The sequence below is a fragment of the Acanthochromis polyacanthus genome, chromosome 20 (genome assembly GCF_021347895.1).
Source record: "Acanthochromis polyacanthus isolate Apoly-LR-REF ecotype Palm Island chromosome 20, KAUST_Apoly_ChrSc, whole genome shotgun sequence".
In the NCBI taxonomy this organism is placed as follows: domain Eukaryota; kingdom Metazoa; phylum Chordata; class Actinopteri; family Pomacentridae; genus Acanthochromis; species Acanthochromis polyacanthus.
The window spans coordinates 19,895,161-19,917,132 of record NC_067132.1 but is presented as its reverse complement, the minus strand read 5'-3'; the positions used below and the strand labels follow the sequence as shown (position 1 = coordinate 19,917,132).

Genomic DNA, 21,972 nt, shown 5'->3' with positions numbered 1-21,972 from the left:
TTTTACTTTCTTCAAAATGAATATCTGCCATTTTCTTAAATGATTAGGTAAGCTAAACACTTTGGATTCTGGACTGCTGGTTGGAAAAACGAAGCAATCAGAAGATATCTTGGGCTCCCTCATCATTTTACAGGCCAAACTGCTATGGAAAAACATATTTGCAGATTAACCAGTAATGATATTTGTAGGGATGCAAGATTATGACCCAAATCATAATCAGGACGATCTTGATCAATTTTGAGATTTTGATTATTGATTGATTTTCAAGGGACAAATTATTTTTAGTGCACTTCTTTCCATTCCATACCATGCTATGCTCCTCCTAAAGTTGAAATTTTTACTTCAATAAAGATTTATGGTTCCTTAAGGCAAAATATAAATACAACCCTACACAAAACGCTGAACATCTGCTTATCAATCCAATAAACAATGATCGACTGACTATTACTGAAAGACACAGATCAGTGTTCTTTAAACACCTCGTATGCAAGATAAAGTAGACACTACCTAGGCATGTGACCAGAATTTACTCTAAAAAGAGTGAAATAAGAGTTACATGGTCAGATTTACCCAAGTTCAAAACAAGTGATTTTACAGATATGGGCTGCTGGGTATTTAAGCTATCACCATTTTAACTGATCATGCACATTTAATTTTGTGAATTCAAAATTGTGATTAGTATTTGTCTACTTGCGCAGAGCTACATGAATAATATTTTAGCATTGCAACATATAGGGGTAGCAATAAATATTACCGCAGAAAATTAAGAACAGAGTTTACAATAGTAAACTACATTCACAGCTTCATAATAATTTTGTCTGCTTGTGCCAAAAATGTGCTGCATGAATTCAAAGTGTGTTTACACAGTGCATCCTATCTTTTAATTTGCCACAACTGATCAAACCAGTTTCTGTGCCAAGCTGTACTGAACATATCATGCACTGCGATACAATCGGTACTGATTTCCTCAACTGATAGTGGGTTTAAACAGCAATTTATTACATTTCTTCACATTTCCAAGCATTTTTAATGCAAGTATTGATTTGACTTTACCATGACAAGTTCACCAAAAAGCCTGTCAAAGGAGAAACCTTACCACTCAAGTGGAAAACATTTGCAAAAGACACCAATCAATAGATACTCGTAGGTCAAACCGTAACCAATCGAAGTGAGATATTCCATCAGCAGAAATGCCTCGCTTACACAATGTGCATTAGCAGCCGTGTGCCTCTGCGGTTGAGTCATCACTATTGAACCTGTGGCCTTCGGTCTGAGCCTTCACCAAGACGTTTTACGGCAGACAAGGGACATCACGGTGTCTATGGAAGGCATTTGACCGAGGAGAGCTAAAAACATGAACAGAGTCAAAATATGGGTGGATACAGACTGTGCATGAAAGTCATCAGACTATGACAGGCCCAGACATGTTTAAATGCACACAGACCTGCAGCGGTCAACTGCTCTGAAGAGTGTCAGTCAACAAATAGAAGAACTTGAGAAATTCACAAGGTACAGAGTCTATAAAAAGTATTCACCCCCTTGGAAGGTTTGCCCTTCCATTGTATTTCAAAATTGAACTGAGGTGAATTTAATTTGGCTTTTTCGACAAGAATTTACAAAAACGTATTTTCCTGACAAAGTAAAAACACATTTCAACAAAGTGATATTGATTAATTCAAATACAGAACATAAAATAAGTGATTGTATAAGCATTCACTGCTGTAAAATGACTCATCTAGTTAAACATGGGTGCAACAGTTGGTGACAGAAATCATATCATTACTGAAATGGAGATCATCGGAGTGCAGTGAACTGTAGTGTAAAGACACTACACCAGTCCAGTCACTGGTGAATCCGTACTTCTGAATTTAACAATACCGTGAAGACAAAAGAACAATTCCACCAAGACACCAATAACTACTCTGAGAAGACTTACAAGCTTCAGCAGCTGCGATGGGAGAGATGCTGCGTACAGTAGCTGTTGCCTGTTCTTTACCAGTCAAACTGTTATGAGAGAGTGGCAAAGAAAAAGCCACTGTTGGAAAAAAAAACAAAAAAACAGTAAATCTCAACTGGAGTTTGCCAACAGGCATGTGGGACACTTTAAAGTCAAGTGGAAGAAGGCTCTTTGGTCTGATGAGACCAAAACTGAGCTTTTTGGTAGATGCTATGTTCTGCAGACATGAAACACTACACATCATCATAAACACACCATCCCCACCATGCAGCATGGTGGTGGCAACATCATTATTTGGAGATGCCTTGGCTGCAGGTCTGGAGAACGTGTAAAGGTAGACAGGAAAAATTAATTCAGCAAAGTATAGGCAATCCAGGACGAGAGAGAACGGCAGCTTTGAAGAACATTTGTTTTCCAGCCAAACAATTACTAAAAACTACCGTCATGCTTTTGGTGAATGTTCTCAATCAACAGAGAATTTGTGGATGAACTTGAAAAGAACTGTTTACTCATGATCTCCGTGTAACCTGACAGAACCTGAGCAATTTTGCACAGAAGAATGGAATAAAAATGGAATGTCCAGAAGCGCAAGATAGATTGAGCTCTATCCTCACATACTAAATGCTGTAATTGTGACAAAGGTGCATTTACTAGCTACTGATGTGAAGAGCGTGACTGCTCATCCAATCACTTATCTTATGTTTCATATCTTTAATGAACCGACTTTACTTTTCAGAAATATGTTTCACTTTGACATGTAAATTTTTACCAGAAAAGACAATACATATTGACCATGATTCAATCATAAAAGTAATAAAAGAGGGAATCTTTTAATAGGTACTGTACAAGGTTTAGAGAGACAAGCAATAATGCACTGGCTAACAGGTGAGCCCACATACCACCCTGGTTCTAAACTAAGCTGCTCCTGATTATCAAACAGTTGAATAATTTCCAGTCTGTTGGGCCAGACAGCGAGCGATGCGGGCTGTCTCCCCCATCACTCTGTCTCTGGATACTGCAGAGAGGGAATAATGATGATATAGCCTGCTGGCTGCAAACTGGCTTCAGCCAAGCCCTCCCACCCCCCTCTGTTCTCAGCACAGTGAGGAGGGGAGGTCACCACAGCTCTGTGGGCCAGGGTAACCCCAGAAAAGAAAAACAATGGGATAACAGGGAGGATATCGTGCTCTGGCAGTTGGCAGGTTTTCCCATCTTTTTCCAGCAGACAATGTGAGAATGAGAGAGAGACGCTTTGTTGTGTGGATTAGGTCACTGTAAACCTATGCTGCAGCAAAGGTCCTGGAAATGTTCTCATCACTCTAAACCATTCATGCCCCTTCTAACTGTGTAACCTTCAACCTGCAACCGTTGGCATACGATTCACTTTTTCCTTTGTGGAGGTTTTTACAGATATCTCAGCTCTGACTGGAAAACAAAGATTTTTTTGAACGCTTCTGCATGATGTAAAGGCCCGTCATGCATGCACTTCTCCTGCACCATGTCATTGGCCTATAAATTTTTACTAGGCTTCTGACTCAGGCAAGCAGAATAGATGGGTGAAAAAACAGCAATGATAAAAGGACTATAAGGCATAGAAGATCTTTGGAAATACTTTCTCGGTCCTAACATCACTTTTATCAGGATCTTTATCCATACATAAAAGAAGAGAGAACTTTCTCTTACTGTCTTTTTACCGAATAAACTTTATTGGAAATACAATTCCCTGGCCTGTCTCAGCTGATTAAGTGTCGGGTATATCTGTCTGGCATATTCATTGTTCCTTAGTTTTGCCTGATGAAGGCCAAAAGACCAAAACATTGTATTTCCAATAAAGTTTAGTGCAACTGAAAGGACAGTGCATAGGTGTTCTCTTCTCTTGGACCTCCTACGCATGAGACTACAAAAATCCATAGATATGCAGTCAGTGTTTCAGCTTAAATAAGGGTCTTTATGGAAAGAAAACTCATTCAAACAGTTTACAAAACCATTAAGAATGCTTAGTAATGAGGCAGTTACATTTTTTTAGATTTCAAATTGATTCTTATTATTTTATCTGAAAAAAGTCAAAGTCAGCCACATTATATTTTTGCTGCTAGCGGATGAATTTCTAATTTGGATTCATTGCATTTTGTGCTTACTGACTGATCTGCTTCAAATGATTAAAAACAGCACAACACCTCTTCCAAACTGTTTTGCTTCTGGCCTGTATTTGATCGTGGGTGTTGTGTTGACTTCATACTAACACACAGGCATTCAGAGCAGTTTTATTCAATGCATCCAACCTGCAAACCACAACAGACACACCTGTCTGGCATCACACGCAGAGCCATCTGCTGCACTAAACAGTTTTGTTATCCACTGATTACATGTTGGATTTAATATACGAGTCATTCAAGACATCAAAAGAAGAGTTTATGGCGTCCTGCGTAGGCCATCATTATCAAATTAATAGAGATAATGACCATCTGCATAATATTTTTATGCAGTATGCCATTAGGCTAGTATTGTTCATGATTCCCACTGCTTTTGGATAGCGATTGAAATTCAAAGATCACGATGATACAAACATACATTCAATTTCTAGTATTATGTTTACTGAATGCTTTGTTACTTCACACTAACATTTGAATGCCATGACACAGAAATAACTCACTTAGCACTACATCATTATTAAGCTTCTGAGAAACATATTTTTGTCACAATCCATCCATCCATCCATACACAGGGCGAAGGCAGGGGACACCCTGGACAGGTCGCCAGTCTATCACAGAGCTATATATGGAGACAAACAAGCAGATTCACATATGGACAATTTAGAATTATCAGTTAACCTCAGCATGTTTTGGACTGTGGAAAGAAGCCGGAGAACCCAGAGGAAACCCACTTATGCATAGTGAGAACATGCAGAAAGATCTCAGGTCCTGGCGTGGATGCAAACCGGAGCTGACCACTGTGCAGTCCATTTTTGTCACAGTATTGTAAACTATTAACATTTAAATCCTCCACATACATACACCCACTTTAATAATACATGTGTGAAGGATTACATATTTTCCTCTTAAACTTAAGTCAAAGCCTTAGACATGAGAAGTTAAATTCTTTTAATTAAAAATAAAGCTTAACACCATCTTTATTTATGGAGGACTACCAGGCAGAGGGTAAGCCAAAAATTCTGATCAATAACAACATCCGACCACTGTTCCCATCCATCAAATAAAACTGTCCTTCTCCCCCTAATTGAAACACTGGTTTATCCAGTCAGTAACCTTTGACTGACATCTTCTTGACATTGCATGCCATCCCACAATCCCTTTTTTTTAATGATATGAGTAAAAGGGGGAACCGAGATGCTCTTTAAAATGTCACTGTGGCGTGAGTGATGCTGCATTGGGCAATGTCATAAAAAGAACTGAAACCGACTCATTCTATCTTGTGATGGGCCTAAAAAATGTACAATCACGGCATGCTAAACCCCAGCTGAACCCTGCACCGCTGGAGACGCTTTAGCCCGCAAAATAAGTAAAGGCTTCTCAGGAAATAGACCAGCCCATGCCAATTGTGTTTTCCTACATTAGGGCCTGATCTGTTCAGCATTTGTCGTGTCTGCGGACCTTGAAACTGAGCAAAAAATAAATGACCTATTGTCACACTGAATACAGTGCTGGGTCACACACTGGTGCCACAGAATCACACTGATGGCAGACACACAGAGAAGCCACTATAGAAGCAATGTTACGTCACTATCAGTTACTCAGAGCCCCACACACACACACACACACACACAATCACTATGACTCAATCTCACTGCAGCACGCACACACACACACACACACGCAAATCTACTAAGAAATGAGAAGCTGCTGATGTGCAAATCATAACAAAATGTACTACAGTGTCATCCAAATGCCAGGTAGTAGTTTCCATTCAGACTTGCACCAGAACTACCTATTTTTACCTCGATATCTGTCTCCAGTCACGGTGACATCAAGGCATTTAGAGATCTTTCAAAGCCAAAAATGGATTTTTACAGCATAAATAAAACCCAGCTAGTCACACACTGGAAGACTTCCTTAACAATATTCACCACATTTTCCTCTGAGTTTCAAAAAATAAGCAAAAGTTGAAACAATTGTGTAATTCTAAGCAAGCCTCTCAATCATCTGATCCAGACAGAGTCACTCAAAAGCACCTGACCGTTAAAACTCCTGTGCCTGGAATAACTACAACAGAGATGTGATAAATTATAGCTCTTCTGGCCTCAGATAATCTCACATTTAACGTTAAGGACCCGCAGGCTTCTCTAAAAGTTATCGCATCCTATTTTAAAGCTGCTTTTTTAGAGAGGCAATCTGGGTTCAATTTAATGCTTCCTCGACGTTTAACCGTGCACCCAACAGGCTGTGGAATTGGGGAGGGGGGGGACCACAGGCAGGAAATCCGATCTCGCTGTAGTCCATGTGACCGCCTGCTCCGAGAATCCGGGAGCAACATTCCCCTGATTCATCCTCCAGAATTCGGGGTGGGGAGGGGTTTCGTCTCGGTTTAGTGTTGCCATTGAGTAGTGAGCAACCTGCCAGCGATCTCTAGCCACGATCTTCCTGCACACATATAGGCTTACACAATATTTATTTCCCACAGGCTACTTTCACAGACTTTTGGATGAGTGCTAGAGAGGACTGGAAAAAATACATCAGTCTCACTTCAGGAATAAGCTAACAAAAGCTCATTTTCCATTGTTGGACAAAAAGCTGAAATCTAGTGGGTGAGTGTGTGTGTGCTGTGGGAAGAAAAAAAAAGTGAACAGTAACTACATAATTTTTGTCCTACATTGTGTCCCAGCCAAGTAGTGTGATATATTTCCTCTTTTATTGCCAGAAAAAAGGTGCTTTAAAATGAAAGAACTGTCAAGCAACTGTTGTACTGATTGTAAAGTGACCCACAAATTTTAAAACAAATACAGATTTTATTTCAGGAAGCCTTTTTCATCAGCAAAGCCAGGACACAAACAAACACCTGATTATTTTTCAGTGCAGAGGAAACTGATATAATCCTTCCATCTCTTGAGCTAAATTGCAAACCACGTCACAAAGTAAATGATGTGCTGAGCTGCGGTGCGGTGCGAGATTGTATTGAGGGTATAAACACACAATGCAGAGTTCAGGAAGATATCCCTGTGGTGGTCTAATAGTTTCCTGGCAGTAAGTGGAGTCCTCCTTCAGAGAACAACCAGAATAGTGTTTGAAGTGACAGGGATGATTGGAGGAGGGCTCAGAGAAAACGAGTAATGAAAAGCAGAGGTGGAACTAACTCCATCCACATGCGCTGACCACAGAGACAAAGCCTTGAATGAAATCTTGCGCTGTAAGGCAGTAGCTGCCTTTAATCACGCATGGGAAGTAACAAGGTCACAAAAGATATTCTGTCTAATCTGTGCTCACTTAGCAGTGTTGGGTGTCTTACCAGGAGTTCATCCATACTCGTCTGGCACTTCTCAAGGTTGATGCGTTTGATGGCCACCTTCTCCTTGCGAGGTATACAGTAGGCTGCTTGAACCACTGCTGTGGCCCCACTCCCTAAAACAGACAAGAAAACAACATATTATCACACCGATTACACGTCCATTTATCCATTTCCTACTGCATCCCAAGGTGGGTTGCAATGGTAGCAGCCTAAGCTAGCTTGGAAAATCCAAACTGAATCTCCATGTAATCTCCTATCTCCATGTTAGGAGATACAGGAGAGTCAGTTTGGCATTGTGCAAATTGAATCGCGTTTCCCTCCCGGTACAGTTTGGTACGACCAATCATAGCACGGGAGGCGGGAGTTAATGCTGCGTCATCTTCAGCGTCTGGATTACCCATAAAGATGATGCCGGAGGAGGAGGAGGGGGGGGGGGGGGGGGGGCCAAAGCGAATGTTTTTGTGGTCTCTTGGCGTTTTGGATGGTGTTAGTCGTTGCCTCTTGTCACTAGACGTTTCCGACGATGAGGAGGCAGTGGATGGCTCGTTACTTTCGCCTTCTTGCCATTGTTTGTACAGAAGAAAATCCCGTTCCAAACGTGTGAGTAAATTTAAGCAACTTTTACACATACGCACCGACTTGGTTTGGCTCCGATTTGAAGTTATTCCTAACACCGCTATTCGTTCGGAAGGAGTCTTTTGTTGCGTAGCCTTTTCAAAAATAAGTGTTGTACTTGAGAGTACCCCATGTATTCGCAGATTTTTGTGACAAAAACGGCAGTAATCATTCACCGCGACGCTTTCACGGCTGCATGCCATTGTTGTTTGGACTACATGGACTACAAGGTCGATTTGTTTGTGCGTCACATCTGTGTTACGCTGATTGGTTCTTTCTCGTTCAAGCTGCATTCGTAAGCCCCTCCTTTTTGAAATCGTCTCCTATCATCACAATGCCAGACTGCCTTTATTTGTATTTGTATTAATACATAAATAAAGTCAGTCTGGATTTTCCAGGCAAAGCCTAAGCAACAAAGTCCATCTTCCCAGCAACGTTTTACAGCACCTCCTGGGGGATTCTCAGGTGTTTCCATTAGAGATGAGATATACAGTCTTTCCAGTGTGTTCTCATTGTACCACAGGGCTTCTTTTCAGTTGGATGTACCCAGAAAAACTCTGACGAAACACACCCGCAGGCATCGTAATCAAACAGCCAAACTTAAAGGTGATTGAAGCCGCTCTGTTAGGAAGCTAATTTCAGCTGCTTGTATGTGTGATCTCACTCCGTCTATCACTAACCAGAGCTCAGGACCATAGGTGAGGGGGGAAATGTAGATCAGCTAAATCAAAAGACTTGCCTTCCGGCTCAGTTTATCATTCAAAGTCAAGTCAGTCGATACAAGACCACCTGTGCTGTTGTAGAGTTGAACTTTTTTTTGTACCTACAGCACAATGACTTCAGGTAATATTCAAATCTTTGAGCCATGGCAGTGCCTTTCAGTTGTATGCCCTTCTCTAAGCCTGGCAACATCTGAAACTCATGGCTGGTCATACTGTTGGATTACTGTTATCCAGTACCTAAAGAAAACTCCAGAGCTCAAAAAGGTTAAATGGAGTTCTACTCAGACAGTTTATCCGATTTCTCTTTCGTCCAGCTTAACTGTGCATTCATCAATTATGAATCAGCTTTCCCCAAGTCCTGCCTAATGAAGCAGACCTGATCGGGGTCGGTGACTAAACCCTGCACATCCCCAGGAGGCTTCGCGGGAGGCTCACGCTGGATAAGCCCAACAGTCTTTAGAAATTTCTCTTTTTGTGGCACAATGTGAAAATTGTGTTCACAGGTAACTGAAAGCAGGCAGTTTGTCCTCACAGCAACAATCGGAACAATCCACATTATAACAGTAACAACAATATGTATAGTGTCCCTTTTTACGTTTTGAGATTGTGCTTTACCATTGAAACTAAAAGCATTAAATAACAAAAACAAAACTACAGACTGCCACATGTAGCACATGCAGTCGAGCAGTATACATTAGAAGCCATCATTTACTGCTCAGTAAGTTTCCATGTGTGCATTTTATGAACTTTCCAAGGCCTGTAAACTTTAAATCAGCATATCAACGGGGTGGAATCGACGCACTTTTTAACTGCTATTTTGATGTGCAAGCAAACGAAACATAGATTACGATCTGATTAAAGCTTACAGTAAATCCCGCAGGAGCGGGCTGATCTTTATTTTGAAAAACATGTGATAGTTGAGAGTAAAAGCTTGTAAAATCCTCCCCAGGAGAGGTGCGCCTGTTGTTCCTGCATCGTGTGAGGTCATTTCACTGCCCCCTCACTGCTCTTATTTAACGCCATGCACGCACACACAAGGCTGTTGCCACAAGATCTCTGGTGTATACGTGACGCTGAGCAACGCTAGGAGCACATTCCCCTCTCGCAAAAAAGGCTCTGGTGAGTGAAAGAGTGAGCGGTGAGTTGGTCCACTCTCCAGTAAGCTTTTCCTAACCTCTCCTGCCCTCATCTTAGCTGTGCCCAAATATTAACAAAGTGCTCATTGTTTGGAGTTTTTATGGAGTCAGTGGTGTATGTAGGTTTTTTGTTGTTTTTTTTAAAAGGGAATATAAAACACCCCCCAAAAAAAACAACAGTTCCCTGATTTTAATTAAAAAGTGAAGCTGTCCCTGAAGACGTGACCATTTTTTATCCAGCTGTTTACATTTCCAATAATTATTATTTCAGGCTACATGAGAGATGCCGAGAATAAAACAGCAAACATCTATTCAAAAACAACAAACTGAGATTAAAGACAAACCCTTGCATTCTTGAATAATCTAATAAAATTGCAATTTCCTTGTAATTTCCCATAATTGATAGAAAGTAAGGGTGATTTTGATCATCCTGAATATACAATATGTGAAACCCTGCTTCTTAGTGGCTGGGTGCCATCTATTGACTGATAACCTCTAATAACATGTGGCTGGCCTTGCTCAACTGTCCAGGATCCCTCCAGCATTGCTCAAAACTAAGGTGCTGATAAATTTATCCTCCAGTCCCCACTCCTCACCCCCCACCCACCCACCACCACCAATACCAAACAAACCTCTGGAGACTGGCCAGTGATGGGGAGCTCAGCCTTGGCAGAACCACAGGGAGCCGGTTTCCCTGTACACAGTGGAGTGTAAATTCCTCCACACAAACAAACAGCCAGTCGTCAGGGGTGGCTGGACAAGCTGGAGAGCATGTGTGCTTGCATGTGTGTGTGTGTGGAGAGGATGGAAACGGGAAAGAGTGCTGGGTCTGCAGCCAGCAAGGTCAAAGGGCAGCCAGGCTCTCCGAGCTACTGCAGTGTGCTGAAGCCCAATCTACCAGCCAGCTGGGTTAACATAGACCTGGTTCTCTATGATATTTACTACTTACAAGCTTAGCACAAGGTTATTCTGAGCAGCCACATCTCTACTATTTGTATCCAGTTACAAGATTACTCAATAGCAGACCTTCTAGGTTCTAACCAGTGCTTAAATTAAGTAAATATTTGTGCAAAGAGGGAATGTAGGCCAACCTTAGCATCATATTCACCAACCAAAAAGCCAGTAGTTTTTACTAAGAATACAGACCTTATTGTGACATATTAAATATAGACACAAGTCACTAAAACATCTAATCTTTCAAATAGCCCATACACTGTCGCATCTGCGTCCTTCTCACATCATCAGCAACCTTTCAATCAGAATGAGAGGAGGCACACAAAAGAGCCACACTCACAAAAAGCAAGCACTGCAGTAGTGCCAGGGCTTTGAAGAACTCAGGCCAGCATCTAATCTGCTAAACAGCCCAGCATGGACATAAAGGCCGCATATAAAGCAGCAGTGTTTTCTCCTTCGTTTTTCAGCAAATTAATGAATAAATCAATGAGCGGACTGCCTTTACTGTCAAATCAGACATATTAAAGCAACTACTTCAAAGTTGTTGCGTCGTTATTTTCTATTTCTAGAGGTACAACAACAAGATGTAGCTTGTTTTGGAAGTGGATGACTAAATTAAATCTATATATTAAGTTAACTTATTACGCAAAATCAAATGAAGATGATCCAGCTACCAGCTGAAAATGAGGCATGTTGACATGGCTGAGAGGTACCAAGTTATATAAGCTCTTATGTTTGTTGATTCCTATTTGTTTCCATATCAAATTTTGTTTTCACTTTTTAGTTTTCATATGGTGTTTAACATTTCAACATGAGTTAGTACAAAGAGCTCTGAGAAAAGCATAGCTAAAATGAAGTTTATACTGATGCTAAAAACACCCCAAACATCTAAAAGTAAGACATTCTCAGCAGATATAGTATGGATGATTCAGCTTTGTTTCCAGTAATTAACATCTATAATTAACCCAGCAATTACTTCAGAGCTAGTAGTGATCCCTAAAGCTTTATTCGATACCAAAGCATCCAGTTATTGTCTAAAACGCTCTGATACTCAATTACAGTCAGTTGTAAGATTAAGTGTCAAATTTGCGTTCACGTATGACTTTAGATCGATCATTTTTCCATTTATTTTAGCATTCTGTATGTGTGACAACCTGTTACGGCTCTTGATGCAAAGGTCTAGTTACAGATGGCGTGAAGCAACCTGATCATTCTGCAGGAGAAACATTGACAAAACATTCATGATATTTGGCAAAAAGCTGCCAGTGTTTTCTGTAAGCATGTTTCCTCTAAACAAGACGAGCCTGGCATGGGAATCCTTGGGAGCATTATACCATAACCTGGCAATGTGTGAATGAGGCACGCAAGACTAGCGATTTCTCTTCACAATAGACTTCACCATTTAAGCCTAAATACTCCAGTGAGGGCTTAACCCGTGAGCGAACGTTTGCTTTGTTGGGATCAACACGGAGTTCCACTTATTTCTGCCGTATTTCCATGAAGTCTATTCCAAATGCAAACAGGAAAACACGCAGGGCTAGTAAGCAGAATAATGGGCTTAAGACACAGGCAAAGCTAATGCATTACAAATAATTAAAATTAATAAAGCAGCCGAGAGACCATAAAAATACCAAGAGGTAAATTAACTCGACTAAGCTTGCACGCCACATGATGTTTTCACGGTTTCTATTTCTTGCCTGTACCTGTGCATTATTTGCGTCTGCATGCTGTGTGTTCCATTGGGAGTTTTCTTAAAGCACTTTCATGAGACATCTCAAGGTTGTATTAAACAGCCATTATGGTAACTCAAAAAACAGAGAATCAAAATAAGAGACTTTACAATAAAAGCCAACATCTGATTTATGAAAAGGAGAGTATACTGGTCAAAGGGCTTTGGGCAGATCATTAATTGCTCTAGTTCATTTTTTAATCCAACAAAAAGGTGTATAGTGAATACAGACTAATATGTTATCAGGTTAGGCTGGCCTTGAAGTAGTTTCTTACATGAGTAGGTCACTATGAGGCCTGTGTCAATGTCCTCCTTCATGAGCTATGACCAGCAGCATGGCAGCAGCTCTCAGTTTGTCTTTCCTGCCCTCACCAGGCCAGTTTAAGGCCTGACGTCAGTTGGCTTTTATTACATTTCCTCTACATACCTGGCTGACATTCCACACACTATTCAAAGGCACAATGAGAAAAGTCACACATGACTAACAACCACACCAGCACCCACTGCCTTTTTCGTGTGTATTCCTCGATAGCCCGATATTCTAAAAACGGATGTGGCCTGAACCTTTAAGTTGACATTAAATTACAGTAAAGTTAGCCATGGGGTTGCTTCCTGTTGTGGTAAGTACTTCGTATTTTTTTAAAACACATCTAAAGGGACAGAGCAAGCAACAGGGAGGAAACATGGTTGCCGGTGGATACAAACACTGCGAGCAGAAAGTTTCCAGTCCAGATTTGCCAACACGAATGATCCAAAGTATGATCCAAGATCGGAGAGAGAGCTGTACTATTTTCCTACGAGCTCTGTCCAGTATGATCCAATGCTCGGTGGGGTGAAAAGAGTGGGTGTGAACCATGTAATAACAAGTCCTCTTTCCCTGGGGAAGTTACCAAAACAATAGGGCGTGCTGGGTATGCAGAGGCATCATCGCTGCACCAGTCTTTCAGCTGAGCGAGAGAGCTGTAGGGAGCATCTGCCTGGAATGAAATGGTTTATACAGTATCCAGCAACAGTTTCTGTAAGGGCAAGGAATAGGGGGTTTATGTCTGGGAGGCTGGCTTGCTCTTATCTGCAGTGGCGGTTGTGCTCTACTAATGGGCACCTGTTGAGGTTGTAATACACGAGAAGAGCTGAAACAGAGCTGTTTATGGCTTCGTTCAACAGCAGAACAATAATCAGCAATTATTTAAAAATATTTATTTACTAATTTAGGTAACTTTTAGGAATAAAATGCCACACATTTTCTGTTTACAGCTTTGGAGACAATAAACCAAATGTCTTCAATTTTTGATGTATTGACTGGCTTGGGATTCATTCTTTTGCCATGAGATTTCTCACAATTTCCTAAGATTTAACAGAACAAATGACTGATCAAGAAATAACTGACAGGTTGTTTGATAATGATATGGGACTCTATGTAACCCTGAGTGTTTTAACTTTAAGGCAATTCCCAATCTACATGATAAGAACAGAAAGAGCTCCTCAGTGTCCCAATATTTAATTTTATCAAGGACTAAGCAACATACAAGATAGGAAATGGAAAGTGTGCTTTTTTAACCAATCACTGTTATAGTAGTTGGCCTGAAAGGAGAAAATGATTGCATCTCATCCCTAAAGAAAAGAGAGAGAGTGAGAAAGCTCCACAGGACTGTGACAAGCTGAAATATGAACAGAAGCAGATGCCGAACAGGAGCAGTGTTCTTGTTTCATGTGTGCTCACAAGGAGCCTGGAGACAAAGCCTCGCTCAGAGGGTTATGCTAATTCAGATGCTATACAAGGTAAACCAGCCCTTTTAGATTTAAGAAGCACAAGTCATAATCATCTTTATGGAATTTAGAAAACAAGAGAAGGAAACAAGGCTAACTGTGCATTTCATATTCAAAGCAAAGTTAGTAATTATGACCCAATGCCCTAAACCTGAGGTAAGTAAGCACTTGAAGTAACATTACCAGTTTTAAACCTATGTGGACAATCTGTGTTGAACACTGCATAGGAAAATGCCACAGAACTGGTTTCTATACAAGAGGGGCTTTATCTTGGTGTGCATGCCAAATTGTAGGGCGTTATCTTGAGAGGTTCCCCAGTCAAATTTTACAAGGAACGGAAGGGAAATGCAGAAATGGGCTGAAGTTAAATTAAGCTCTTTTAAAAATACACAAAAACGGTTGATTTAGAGGCTGTAAAATGGACCCTCTATAAACACACAGATTCCCTGTGGAGGAAGCACACCGCTTAGGTAAAGTAAACCAGAGGCACAAACTAGCTGATTGGAGAGAACAATACTTTGCTTATGCGCTGCACGCTCCGTTTTCTCCTTCTCCCTCCTCAACAAAGTCAGCCAAAGGTAGGACAGGTCAGCTACTTGTGGGGAGGGGACGCTGCAGACCCTACACAAGTAAAGGCTGTCAGTCCTCAGGCAAGCCAACCTGTAAAGCCATCCTCAGGCCTCACCAAGGCTTGATGCTGCACAGGGAAGGTGCAACATGCCTCCTGTCAAACTGCAAGGTTTGACAGAGAAATGCATTATTTAAACAAACTTTCTACACTGACATTAGCCCAATAGCATGCTTGCAGTTTCAATCGCAGACCAAGTTACAAGAGGTGATGGTGTTAAACAGCAAATTATTACATGATTTTTCCAGGTTTCTGTGAAGCGAGAAGCCCCATAATACTGATTAATCCTCTCCAAAGAGCTCTAGCATAACTGGATTAATTCAGGCTGCAAATTACCCCAAAACACACACACAACTTCAGTGTGAATAATCTCTGGATTGTCCACTGGCATAATGTTTTTAGGAGCAGCCTTAGCGAGAACATGTAGAGTATTTTAAATGGAGATGGGCGTGAACACAAGCAGTCTAAGTTTCAGTCTCTGTCTTATCTAGCTAAAGTAACGTTACGGAATGACTGTTTGGACTTTACAATGAAACGTCGTCAGTAAAATCGCAACATAACTTAGAAAATGTGGTATTTGTAATGTCACCTCTGGTTTCAAATCTACTCGACCGACACTGATTTGGTATGATAGTTAGAATTCCTGCCATTGACAGATACGACGCCCTCCAGCCAGAGTACAATAAAGTATCAAGCTAGCTGCTCACATAAATAACCGGCTGCTAAATGAAAGCAGTTTTATTTCCAGCAAATAGTCAGAGCCTGAATAGATAGTAAGCGGTGTATCGCTCGTTTAATACTTCGGCATAGCCCCAGTGGACGGGGTGACCGCTCGCACGGGGAACATATTACTGACTCCAAGTCACAACACCGCCCGGCTCGGATCACCAAGTTACACATAGCGATGAACTCAACAGAAAGAGGATGCCTCCTGCTCATTTTTACACTTGAAAGATATTAGCTCATGTTCGCCGTTTAACGCCCGCTTTTCTTCCCCCAGTGGGCTAACAGCACAAATTCACAAACTGTCGGTTTAACACAGAGCTAACAAGCTAAGGTTCACATACCAATCACCTCGTGTAGCTCATAATCATCTTTGTTGATGGACCAGGGTTGGGAGCTCAGGTCCTCCGACATGGCTGAGGAGTCTGCTGGGGCCGAACTATCTGCAGAAAGGTGGTGAATCCGACGGCTGCGCGTAAAAACAAGTCAAAGTAATCCAAACAGGACCAACAAGGGCGACACTTCCCCTTCTTTGCGAATCCTGCAGCACTCCTGTCATTCCCAAAGTTTGACACTAGCCTAGCAGCCCCGCCTACCGCATTCCTACTGAGCTAATGTGGACCTTTTAGGCGGACATATTGAGTGAGGACCTCGGCCGAACTGAACGCTTCAGTGCCGCTTGCGACTAGGAAAGAGGAATTTAACTGTCGTTGCTAGATGGCTAATCTGACTGAAGCGCAGCAGAGCAAGGACAAAATGCAAAAACATAGAGAAAAAAGTCCGACTATTTTAAATATTAGCTGCACAGAACTTTTATCTACTTGGTTTTATCAACCAACATAACTACATCTAACTTTAAACTCAAATACAAAACACTGCAAGAGGATGTTTAAAGAAGTAAAACAAGCCGAGAGGTTCCGCCACACTTTTAATGGCGGACACCTGGTTTTGACAACTTTATATCCCGGAGTAATCCCTTGCAGGTACTAACTCTTCACATAAAGAAAACAATCCCTAATTTTTAGCTCAAATTAGCACACTACGCTGACTATCCTTGGCTTTTTAGAATTATTCGATTGATATAATGAATATTCGTCTCTCTCAGCCTGAGAAGTGCTACCTGACAGGCAAAGCGTAGGGCAAATAAAATCTCTATATCAGTTCTGTGAAAAGAGGCGTGTCGCTCCAGGAACATTCTGCCCTCTGATTGGACAGCACCACGTCCCCTGCACAGTGATTGGATGTTCGCTGTAAAATGCTCTCTGCCATTTCCAGTGTTAAATCAGCGAGACCTCTGCTGGTGTATTTCATAACTTGTAAGACTTTCATAATGACACATGCTGGAGAACCAAAGGACACATTCAGCTTTCTTTACTGCACATGTGACTATTAAATAAAACAAAACTCCCCATAAATTGTAAAACATTTATTTTGAAGACTCCCATACAGAGAATTTGTTCAAGTCAGAATAAAATTCATTTATTTTGAAACCGTTTTATATCAAAAATACAAAATTGAAGACATTGTGGTGGGAAAAAGTGCAAGAGAGAAAAGGCAGGTGTCAGCTGTTAGTAAAATTGCACATGTGAAAGTGTCACAGTCACAACATCTCTTCCTCTTTAGCTTCAATCTCATCTAGAAGTCGACTCATACAAGGAAGTGGCCAACAAAAAAAGAACATCCCGCCTTGAGTAGAAAAACCCCCCATATAAATACTAAATAGTGGCAAGCACAAGCTCCAGTGTTAACATGGTAATCGTTTGTGCTGTGAGAACTATGATGATATCTGGCAGTCTTGTACAGCTTGACTTTTTTAATGATAATTTACAGAAATCTATGTAATTTTCAAAGGAAATGCAAATGGAAGCATTAAAGTACATAACGTTTCCACACAGTAAAATTACAGGTAGTTTCTGAAGCCAGCAGAATATGGATCACAAGCAATAACGCATAATTAAACCTGTAATATTTGGCCATTGTCAGACATGATCCATTGCATGGAATTTTTAAAAAAAAGGCACTTTAAAACACGATCATTTGTCTGGTTCATGTCTATGGCAGTGAGAGAGCTTTAGCAAGCCGTACCCAGAACCAGGCCTGCGTGCAAGGCCGGGTATAGTCACAAACGGTGAGGAAGCGTAAGATGCTGGGGAAGGGCTTTTTCATTGGTTTGTAGATGACAGGAATGAGGCGTTTGCTTCGAGCTCCTAAAGCAGAAAGAACAGAGAAAAGATTTTAAATTACATACATGCGTAGGAATGTCAGAAAACGGAACATAAAGCCGTGTGTAAAACTCCTTTACCAGGACAGAGGCTGAGGGCAAACTTGGTCTGAAAGTCACAGGCATCACTGTCGAGGTATTCATCAGAAATCACAACCACCATCCTCTTGCACCTGCACAGATGGTGACATAGTATGTTACAGTCATTTGCAAAATGTGAAAGACAGAAACTAGGGAGATTTTATGACAGCAGGCGTGCAGAAAATTTCAATTTCTTGCTCTCAGGTGATTTTCTATGACTGGATGTAAAATAAAACCGTTCTCAATCGAGCTTAGCTTTCCATAATCCCTAAAACTTGAATGATTTTTATATCTCTGAGCTTCTCATTTCTTCTTTTATGTCCATATAGGTTATTAACAGAAACAGGCCTAAGATCCCTAAAACAAGCAAACCGCAATAAACATCTTGCCCCTGTTTCTCACAGTGACCTAGTTAGAGTTTCAGTCTCACACCTGGGCCCATGTGCCAGTGTTTGCTTAATTTTTCTGGTTAAATTTAGACCAAAAAAACAAAATCAACAGAACAGACCTGGATATGTTTGGTATTTCTCACCTCCTCTCAATGAGTTCGCTCGTGATGGTCCATACGCAGGAGCCCGGCAGCACATCTCTGTCGAACACACACAGCTTCAGCTTGTAGTCCGTCTGTTCCAGCTCCCGGATCATTTCATGGACAAACTTAAAGTCACTCTGGCAGTAGCAGATGAAGGCATCAAACAACTCAGGGGCACCTGGAATCAATTCAGTTTGATTAAATTCAATAAAACAACTTTATTGATCCCTAGAGGGCCAGGACTGTGAAAGAGCTTTGTAAAAACAGTATTTCCCAGAACTGAGATATAGCTTAGATCAAAGTATGTCGGCCTAAATAGGACACCAAAAGACGGTGCAGGAAATTAGAACCGAGCAGCAGAGCCGGATGTGTGACTGGAAGTTAAGATTAACAGTCAGTTTAAGAGATAAACTGAAGCTTTTCCTGTACGACACCTTATCACAAATTGCTCAAATTTCACTTGAATGCATTGCAAAGTCAAAGTTATACATTTATTATTATATAATAGGAGGCATATTTGGAGCAAACACAGAAATCAGCAGGGAAACTGTACAGAACAGCAAATGCAAATGATTGTTGATAACCTAAAAAAAAAAACAGCACTAGCGTTGCTGATGGCTTCTGTTATTGTTGCTTTCATTAAACATGCATTTATGCATTTTAATGCTCTGTTTACTTGGCGTTAAAGGGGAAACCAAAGCTAATAAAACAATCAGAACACGCTCTGTGATTTGTTTTGAGTTCAGTTTCCCTATTACCAGTGGTAGAATACGTCTCATTGTACTTACTTATCGGCAACATGTATTTAAAGCATCATAAAAAAAAATGCTCTGTATGCAAATGCCATTGGAGTTTGTGAGGTCAGATCTATTTTTAAGGACTTGCATGTAGGATTTGGTGGCACCGAGCTTTGAATATGCAGATTTAAACCTACACACTGTGCTGAGTTCCATGAAAAAGAGCCACTGTGTATCTCTGATGAGCTCATTCTGAACCAGTGAGAACACAGTCTTCTGTAGTAACGTGTGGGTATACTCGAATGTGAATACTATATTCCAGTTTTGCGAACAGATACCACCAAATACTACACAGTTAAACATTTATTTTATTACCGACAGTATCCAATAAATACAGCAAAGTAAAAAGGACTACATTTCCCTCTAAAATGTGGCAACGTATGCCTAAAAAGTTGCACACGATGGAACTTCCAGCACTATTCATTGTTCCACCATTATTCTTTTCCACCTGTGTTCCTAAAAAAAATCAATATGGGGACATCTTTATTTTTCCTACTTTCTGTGTGTTACTGACAGCTTCCAAGAAATGTAATTTGGCATGTTAGACAGCGTGCAAGAGTCTTTTTTAAAACTGTGTTTGACCAGAATGTCAAAATGTTTCATGAATGTGCAGGGAACCTATAATAATAAGGGAAGCTCTACAATAGCTGTGGCAATAATGTTCTGCACTTCAGTCAGTAAAGCAACGATTTGTTAACTTGTGCTGAATCACGCACTGTGTGATTTCTGGAGTGATGCAACTCCAGAGTCAGAGTGCATTTTTTGGGGACTACTGGGAGTGTCTGACGCACGGTGTAATTATTAACCAGTGGCAATAATTTGTGCCTGTGTTTAGCATTCAAAAAAGAAGCCTGAAATAAAGTTCATACAATCCTCACCATCGGGGTCATCGTCCACGGTGATTCCAAACCTCTCCGGGGTGCGAGGGACACAGCTGTCGACCTCAGGAACCTGAAGTGGAGGCTCTGACGACTTCTTCAGATTCTCATAATACTTCCTGACATCCTCATCTGGTGCAGAAACATGTATTTGTGCAACCAACACAGACGCACACACACACAAATACAAACAAACAGTAAGTTGGGGAAGATGTTGCCAGGAAGCAGAGAAAATCAGCTGAAATGTCTGAATATATTTTAGGCTGATATTACATTGTTAACGATTACATTTGAGCTACATTATGTTCTATAGAATAAGCTGGCCACGCAAGACTAGATTTGAGAGAGTATCATTTCCACATTCCTCATCCTGTGTAAACAGGCTCAGATTTTTACAATAATTTTTGCCACCCTCATCTGGTACAAAACACATATTTGTGCAAACTACACAGACACAGTAACACAAATACATACATAAAGTCAGCTGGGCGAGATGTTTCCAGGAAGTGGATACAATTAGCTGACATGTCTGAATATGTTTTAGGCTGGTAGTACATTGTAATTACTACTTTTGAGCTGCATTATGTTGACTGCAATGAGCTGCTTGTGCAAGATTACATCTAAGAGCGTGTCACTTTTTTATCCTCTGCTTGCTTTCTCAGATTTTCACACGCAAATGCATGCATGCAGAAAGCTGGAGGAGGTGTTTCTCGGAAGTGGACACAATTATCTGAATTGCATTATATGCACAGAATATATTATAATTTATCAACAGATTAATAATGACAGCCTTTGGGCAAATGTTACTTGATGCATTCCTAATCATGCGGCCAAATAGTTTCAGTTATGTGTGCAAATTTCCTTTTTTTTTTATTTTTTCCGGGCAGTGTTTGAACATGTGACTCATTTCCTGACAAGACTGGATAGGCAATAAAAATTATGCTTTGCTCTGTAATGCACATTGAATCTCTATGTAAGCCATATTTAAATTGTTAGGCTCTTTTGAAAGAAATTCCAAATCTCAGTTAGCTTTGTCGTGGTTAAATGAAGTTCAAACAAAACCAAACAAAAAAGTCAATTAAATGTATTGTGACAAATTAAAAGCCACGATCTAAAGCTAGTAAAAATAAATAAATAAAATGAATAAGGGTAAGGCACCTATCAGAGGTCGGAGGTCCTCCACTATGTCCTCCCTCTCCACCTCCCGGAGGATTGACAGCAACTTTCCCACCGTCGCATCAGAGTTCCGGGCCTGCCAGTCCTCCAGAACCCTCTTGGTGGGGTTGTTGGACGCCTCGTAGTTCTGGATCTCCAGGTAAGTGAAGCCCATGGCCTCTGCAACAGCCATCCAGTCCGCGGCCACGGTGTGTTTGGGGTTCAGATAAAGTCCCAACTTTTTCCTCACGGTCATGTTCAGCGCGATGAGCGGAACCGACGACAAGTGGACCTCCGGGTCGGCGCACGCCATGTCCGGCAGTCTCCGTCAGACGACGGGCTTCGGTCAAAGTATGAGGAAAGAAAACATTGTACAGCACAGACACTGGTTTAGGATAAGAGGCAGCCTCAGGAGAGCAAAGCTCGGCCCACCTGAACACTCAGGAAGTGATGTGAAAGTGGTCTTTACTGCGCCTGCGTCATCCGGGGGAGGAGATGTTCTGTTTACTTTCTGACTTAAAGTACATTTCCACTTGTACTGTTTGTGTACTGACGTCACATCTGCCATACACTGCAATACCTGATGGCCCGAGAGAAAACAGATCCATAATATTGAC

The 21,972-nt window shown here is 41.1% G+C and overlaps 2 protein-coding genes across 3 annotated transcripts in view; both read right to left on the bottom strand.

Annotated features, from left to right (window-relative positions):
* oxsr1b (oxidative stress responsive kinase 1b) overlaps nucleotides 1-16,414 on the bottom strand; it is a 42,160-nt gene extending 25,746 nt beyond the window's left edge. Inside the window, exons 1-2 of one of the 2 annotated variants that reach the window (XM_022216012.2) lie at nucleotides 16,036-16,414; nucleotides 7,418-7,530 (exon numbers count right to left, since the gene is read on the bottom strand). In XM_022216012.2, coding sequence (XP_022071704.1) covers nucleotides 7,418-7,530; nucleotides 16,036-16,105 — 183 coding nt within the window. In that variant the 5' untranslated portion in view covers nucleotides 16,106-16,414. The remainder of the gene's footprint in view (nucleotides 1-7,417; nucleotides 7,531-16,035) is intronic. The other variant, XM_022216013.2, reaches the window with a different exon arrangement.
* A 688-nt stretch (nucleotides 16,415-17,102) lies between these two features.
* Nucleotides 17,103-21,799, bottom strand: myd88 (MYD88 innate immune signal transduction adaptor). Its single transcript, XM_022216011.2, has 5 exons — nucleotides 21,359-21,799; nucleotides 20,201-20,332; nucleotides 18,526-18,703; nucleotides 17,994-18,085; nucleotides 17,103-17,898 (listed from the first exon to the last, which is right to left on the bottom strand). Exons 1-5 carry the CDS (start codon nucleotides 21,666-21,668, stop codon nucleotides 17,744-17,746), a joined length of 867 nt encoding a protein of 288 aa, XP_022071703.1. The 5' UTR covers nucleotides 21,669-21,799; the 3' UTR covers nucleotides 17,103-17,743.
* Nucleotides 21,800-21,972: the final 173 nt, after the last annotated feature.